Here is a 6,425-nt window from a genome sequence, read left to right on the forward strand (position 1 = left end):
TCCTAGCCCCTGCACCACGCCCTCCTCGCTCTCCGTCACACTGTGACCCGGCACCTCTGTTTCCAGTAACACCCCCAGCCAGCGATAACCCAGCTACAGCCTCTCGCTTTCCCAGCTCCTGTGTGTCCCCCAGTGACCCCAGTCTGCCCCCAGTCAAGCTCCTCTGTCCCCAGCAATCCCGCCCACATGCCGCCTAACCCACCCCCTGTCCCCAGTCACCTTCTACCCCTACAACCCACTGCCCTGCCTACCATTCATGAGTGCCTCTGTCCCCAGCAACCCAGCCCCTGCCCTCAGTAACCCACTCCTTGTCACCGGTGACCCCCCCCCCAAATGGGGCCTGGCCCACCCTCTCACCCTTGCCCGGGACTGTGCCCCCCACCCCATGCCCAGGAAAGAGGAGGAACGACAGAAGCAGGAGGAGATGCAGCGGGAGAAAGAGCAGTCGGAGAAGCTGCGGACGCTCGGCTACGACGAGAGCAAGCTGGCGCCCTGGCAGCGACAGATCATCCTGAAGAAGGGGGACATCGCTAAGTACTAGACGCCGCCCTCCTGCTCGCAGCCTCGCGAGCTTGGGGCCGCCCCCAGACCCCGCCCCAGCCTGCCAGGCCCGGGCCGAAGGCTGGGAGCCGCGCCGCCCTCCCCTCCCGCGCTGGAACCCCTCCTTGACCCCTACCCCGGGCACCCCCCCTTCCCCCGCACCCGCATCCCCAGCCCCGGGCGACGCTGGAGCGCGCCCGCCGCCGCAGTCGCCCAGAGAAAGTGCCCAAGCTGTTGACGCAAAAAGACGCTGCTTATTTGCATGCCTACTTACATATATTTGCATGTTCGTTGAATGTCAAAGTGTGCAGAGCTCTCCCCAGCCCCGTGGGTGGTGACCTTGGTTTCCTGCGGGTCGCGCGCCCTGCTGCCGCCCCCTCCCCTGCACCCCGGAACCCGCGTCGCTGGCGCATCCTGGGCGGAGGCAGGCCCCGCGCTCGGGGAAGGGGTTTTCCTCTCTCCCTGACCCAGATCAGGGCCCGGCCTAGCCCCGGCCGCATTTCCCATCCCCGCCGAGGGTTTCCTCTCAGTCATTTGTTTACCAGAAACGATGAAAACTGCAAACTGCCCGTCGGGACAGCGTTGCCGCTCCCGGCGCCCCACCTCCAAGTCTGCGCGCCGTCCCCAGCCAGGCCCCACACTCCCCGGACGCTTTCACGGTCCTGGTGGAGTGAGTGGAGGACGAGGGATCCTGAAGCTGTGTCTCCAACTGCTGCCTCCCCGGTCCCTGCCATCTCACACCCGCATTAAAGCTCTCTCGGCCGCCCGGGGCTCATGCTCACTCTAACTCGTCGTCACCGCGACTTCCTCTCCTCGGGGTAACTGGGCCACGGCGGAGCCGGAGGGGCAGGCTTGGGCTAAGGGCCACACTGGCCTCCGCCGTGGGTGGCAAGACTTCTGGCCCTTTCGACGCCCCTGGGAAAACCCAGCCTGGGCCGCTTAACATCCCCAGTCCCGCGGAAACACCAAGCAGCAGCTTTTCTTCATAGATTTTTAATAATACCAAGGCCTCAGCCAAACACAGGCCGAGAAACAGCTGATGGTCGTTGGCGCTTCCTCGCCTTAACCGGAACCTTGGGGGCGCGCAGGGGTGAGGCTGGCTGGCTCTGCTACGCAGGGCCGTGCCAGGGGCTTAATAAGTGACATTAAATGTCTACACGCATAAGTAACCGTACTTAGGGCTTCTGCAAGGGCCACCAGAGCCTCGAAGTGGCGGGTGGGCCCCGGAGTCACGGGCCACGCTGCAGGCGGCTCCGCAGGTCCTCGGCGCAGCCGTCCAGCCCCATGCGCTCCAGGGCGGCGTAGACGGCGCCCAAGCCCGCGGGCTGCTGCTGGCGCCAGCGCTTGAGCATCTCGTACTGCTGGTCGCGGAAGCGCCCGACCTCCACCTCCACCGCCTCGATCTCCGCCTCGCGCAGCCCCAGCGTGCGCACGAACTCCTTCCAGCGCCGCGCGGGCACCGCGTCCATCACGTCGTAGAGCTGCGGGCCCGGCTGGAGCATGGCGGCCGCCGAGCCTGCAGGGGGCGCCGGCGAGGGCGGGGGCGGTGGGCCTGCGGCCAGAGAGAGCCAATGGGGAACGCGGGCAGGGGCCCCGCCGGGCAGGGAGGTCTGCCTGGTCAGTTAGGGGACGGGAAGTGGGCAAGTGGCCTCAGGAAAGCACAGCTTATCACCTCGGACTCAGGAGAATGGGGTCAAGGCCTCAGGCCCCTGAAATCCCTTACCAAGAGCTCTGCTGGGCAGCTGGTCCCAGGACCACGTCACCTCTGGGCAGGGCGCCTCCTGGGCCTGGGGAGAGCCAGAGGTCCAGCTGCTGCCTATCAGCTGGACGGTGCAGACCTTCTCACTGCTGCTGGGTGTTACCAGAAGGGTGGGGCTGCTGTCCCGGGGTGAGAGGTGGGTGGCCTGGAAGCCAAGAGAGGCCCCAGGTCAGCCCCACTTGCCTGACTCTGGGGTCTCTGGCCGGGGGTGGGCATCCCTGGCTCAGTCAGCAAACATCCCCCGGTGGCCATGCTCTCTCACTGTGACCCAGTAGAGGAGCTATCCTGCCTGGAACGCCCTGCCCCTGCTGCCCTCTCCTTGTTCCGCCAATCCTGGTAGAGGCCTCACCGTGGTGACACTCTTCCTACTGAGCTGTTCGTTCCTGTTTACCTGTCTGGACCCCCGTAGACTCAGAGCCACCTGAGGACGGGCCCTGAGCTGCTCTCACTCACTGATAACTCAGCACATGTGTTCGTGAGGTCTACTCCGTGCCAGCTACCAGGCACCGCGCTGGGATCACGAGTTATAATAAGGCCCTACCGCTCAGCTCCGGAAGGCTTGTTCACTCTCATCCTGGAACACTACTGAGAATCTTACCTGCAGCGGGGTCAGGGCCTCCACCCCAGCTTCACCTGCTGAGAGACACCAAGAGAGTTTAATCGGCAACCGGCAACCAGGCAAGGCTCCGGAACCTGCGTCCCTCAGCACCCACTCCCAGCGCTCCCTGCCTCAGTTTTCCCCCACTGGATCAGGCTGAATGGGCTCTGGGCTACCCATCCTGACCCCAGGCCTCTAGGAACGTGGGCGCGGCGCGCGCACGTGCGCTTACCAGGAACTATGGCCTTGCAAAGCTGGCAGCGGCGGTATGTGTAGGCCAGGGTGGCACCAAGCAGGAGTGGGACCACCAGGGCTGCCAGGAGCACCTGGACCCAGAACACTGAAAGAGCAGATGGTGGGTGGCGGGTGGTAGCCATCCCCCACCCTCCCCTCGGCCCATCCCAGCTCTCCCACTGGTGTGTCCATTTCACCACCTACCCTGCCTCCAGCCACAGACAGCCACACAGGGCCCAGGACAGCCCCCAAGGGTGCTCCTGCAAGGGGAGGGGACGCGGTGGAGGGTGAGGGAGTACACGCCGGGGGGAGGGGGTGGGACTGCTCCGGACCACCTGACATCTTCTCCATCCTGGAGGCCCTTCCCTGCTGAGAGCCTCACTCTACCCAAGAATGTTCCCCAAGTACTGCTGAAACGTCACTGGTGTCCATAACAGTAACAACAAACACTACTTACTGAGCTTCTTCTAGACTAGACTGAGGGTCACCAGAATGTCAACTCTGGGATTTGCCTGTTTTGTTCCCTGTTGTTTCCCCAGCACCTAGAACGGTGTCTGGAAATGACAGAAGCTCCAGAAACACTTGCGGAGCAGATGCGTGAGTAAAGTTAGTCAGCCCTTAATCCGAGCCCTGGGGAGAGCCACTAACACTCCCATGTTCAGAGGGGGAGCCCACAGATTGGAGAGGGGAAGTAACTCGCCCAAGATCCCTCCGAGAACAAGGAGAACAAGGGGCAGATCTTGAGTCTCAGCCCAAGTTTTGAAACTATATTAAGGCGACTCTCTCTGTAAGTGACACCATCCTATCCTTAACGTAGGGCTGGAAGGATTACTAAAGCAAAGTATGACATAAAGTGAAGATATGCCCCTTTATGTATCCGACGTAAGGTGAATTCAGATTTCTCTTTACCATCCAGTGTTTGCCTGAGGTGGGACCCACTCACCATAGGGTCAAGCCCCCTCCTCCCTTACCCTCGATCCCCACTCTGCTCCCAGCCTCCCTTCTCCCAGCCCAGGGCAGCCAGGAAGTTACGTGGGACAGGACATGCAGCTGTTGCCGTATTCATAGAAGCCGGGCAGGCAGGTCCCACAGTGAGTGTCTCCGCTGTAACCTGCGGTCCGGGAGATGGTGTGGGTCAGGACGGGAGAGGAGGAGGCAGGGGAAGGGGGTGTGGGAGTAGACGGCCCGGATCGGGGGTACCCACAGGGGGCCTGTGTGCGGCGGTGCAGGGCCTCACAGTCTGGGCACGGGTGGCAGCGAAAGGGAGAGCTGTGGGGACACTGGCTGACGACGCAGTCCATGAACCAGCCTGGCTTGCAGCCGCAGTGGGTGTCCGCCACCGCCGAGCAGTTCTTCAGGGCCACCTGGGAGGCTGGCAGGGGAGACGGGGGAGAGCAGAGGCTGTCAGAGCCAAAGAGCCCCACAGAGAGGCAGGACAGGTCCCCTGGAGAATGGAGATGAGGAGACCAGAGACAGGGCCACCCCCAAAGTGAGAGAAATGTGGAGATCACCACAGAGCAGAGGCTGGAAGGTCACCAGGATGAGAGGGCACAAAGGCATCCGGAGGCAGGATCAGGGTAGAGGGCCCCAGGGTGGGGTGTGCACAGGGCTCTCCCAGCCAAGGGCTGGGCTCGAGCCAGCCACTTTCTTCAGAAGGACCCCGGCCAGGGCCTGTCCTCCAGAGCCGCCCTGCCCCCAAGCACCAGGCAGCCCCGTACCTTCCTCATCACAGGCCTGGCAGCGGGCACAGCGGGTCTTGTGGTGGTTCTCCCAGGCCAGGAAGGTGCCCCGGGGGCACGGGAGACAGGTGGAGATGCCACAGGGCTTTGTGCAGGGGGCCTTCAAGTAGTGCCCTGTGGAACCCAGCCTGGGGTCAAAGAGGGCTGCCACCTCCCTATCCCGGGCTCTCTACTTCCCTCCCAGCCTCCCCTCGCCCCATCCCTGGCCTGCCTACCATCACTCCCCAGCCCTCCTGACCCCCGCCTGCCCCATCGGTCCTCACTTCCTGCCACGTCCCTCCCACTCCTTCAGCCGCTCACCTGCTGGGCAGCCCCCGCAGCAGACCAGACCACTCCTCATCTGGAAGCTGTGCACACAGTCACACCTGGGGCTGGGAGTGCTGCCCTGGCCCTGGGCACCCAGCAGCAGGAGGAGGGCCTGGGGGACAGGGGCTGCTGGCTCCCAGCCTGGCTGCCCAGGCGGGGGGCTCTCTCTACCCGGTCTCCCCAGCCTTCAGGGGCCCCAGCACTTGCCCACAGAGCAGCCCACTTCTCAGGTTCTTGCCCCAAAGGGGTGCCCATCGGTGGGGCTCTGGACTAACTTCCTTCCCCCCGTGCACAGACCAGGCTTGGGAGGGGCAGAGAAGAGGGCGCCCGCCAGCCCCTCCCTCAAGACTAGGCAGCAGGCGGTCCCCACCCCCACCCACGCCCTTGCTAAGGTGGGGGGCCCTGATCTTTCTCTGCCTGGGGACCCCAGATCCCTCCCGCCCCGAGAGGGTGTTTCCTCTCGGCGGAAGGGCCCCCACCCCGGCTGAACCTCTAACTTAGGTCGGAAGAGGGGCCGGCCCAGCCCCCAGCGAGGCAGGATCGGAGGCTCCTATCCCCACCCCCACCCCATCCCCGCGTCCCCTTCCTCCGCCGCCTCGGGGACTCAGGTCCCGGCCAGGCTCGAGGTCGTGCCCCCGCGACCCCACTCACCGCAGCCAGCGCCGCCGCACACGCCCCGGGCCGCGGCTCCATGGCCCTGGGCGCCACGCTGGGCCCTCGACCCGACCCGGGCTTCCCCGCTCCGCCCGCCGCGGGTGGGGCCCAGGCCGGCGCCCGCAGGCCCGCCCCGCCCACCCCGCGCCGCCCGAAGAGCCCGCCTAGGGGGAGGGGGAGGGGAGGGGAGGGGGAGGGGAGGGGAGGGGGAGGGGAGGGGGCGGGCGCAGGGCGGGGCCGCCGGTACCAGGAAGCGAGCCCCCAGGCCGAAGCCCGCACCTGAGCTCACCTGAGGCGGTTGGTGGGCAAGGTGCACACAGCACAGGGCTGCAGCCAGGTCCCACGCCTGGGTTCTAGCTTCAACCCTGAGACCACCGCTTCCTAGGGAGGCGACCTCCCCTCTCTGGGCCTCAGAGCCCGCCTTCAGCCACCCTCCCCACGTACTGCGTGGCGTCCCCCCGCCCTGGAGGGGAGTCCTAGGGGGCACTTTCAGCAGAGCCTGAGACCATGGCCCACCCTGGCATAAGCTCAGACGGGTGGCTCAGGGCAGGGCTCTCTAAGGTACCACGTGGGGGAGGGCACCTCGTGGGGGGCT

General features: G+C 65.2%; 2 protein-coding genes across 4 annotated transcripts in view; one reads left to right on the plus strand and one right to left on the minus strand.

The window, feature by feature from the left end:
* The window catches only part of ESPN (espin), a 30,777-nt gene extending 30,236 nt beyond the window's left edge, over positions 1 to 541 (plus strand). For all 3 annotated transcript variants that reach the window (XM_065884774.1, XM_065884783.1, XM_065884793.1), the window contains one exon: positions 394 to 541. In XM_065884774.1, coding sequence (XP_065740846.1) covers positions 394 to 541 — 148 coding nt within the window. The remainder of the gene's footprint in view (positions 1 to 393) is intronic.
* A 1,228-nt stretch (positions 542 to 1,769) lies between these two features.
* TNFRSF25 (TNF receptor superfamily member 25) lies at positions 1,770 to 6,339 on the minus strand. Its single transcript, XM_065890315.1, has 11 exons — positions 6,318 to 6,339; positions 5,828 to 5,994; positions 5,171 to 5,288; positions 4,850 to 4,984; positions 4,336 to 4,503; positions 4,164 to 4,242; positions 3,336 to 3,391; positions 3,130 to 3,237; positions 2,898 to 2,935; positions 2,264 to 2,444; positions 1,770 to 2,092 (listed from the first exon to the last, which is right to left on the minus strand). Exons 1-11 carry the CDS (start codon positions 6,337 to 6,339, stop codon positions 1,770 to 1,772), a joined length of 1,395 nt encoding a protein of 464 aa, XP_065746387.1.
* Positions 6,340 to 6,425: the final 86 nt, after the last annotated feature.

This window comes from Phocoena phocoena, chromosome 1, assembly GCF_963924675.1.
Source record: "Phocoena phocoena chromosome 1, mPhoPho1.1, whole genome shotgun sequence".
Lineage (NCBI taxonomy): Eukaryota > Metazoa > Chordata > Mammalia > Artiodactyla > Phocoenidae > Phocoena > Phocoena phocoena.

Bases quoted from the DNA above. Each gene is read 5' to 3' on its own strand.
- TNFRSF25 (XM_065890315.1), bottom strand. From the start codon at position 6,339: ATGGTCTCAGGCTCTGCTGAAA. The intron at 5,289-5,827 runs GTGAGTGGGGTC...CCTGTCCCCCAG, and splicing joins GTGCGGCGGCGCTGGCTGCG to GCCCTCCTCCTGCTGCTGGG. The intron at 4,985-5,170 runs GTGAGCGGCTGA...TGGGTTCCACAG, and splicing joins CTGCGGGGGCTGCCCAGCAG to GGCACTACTTGAAGGCCCCC.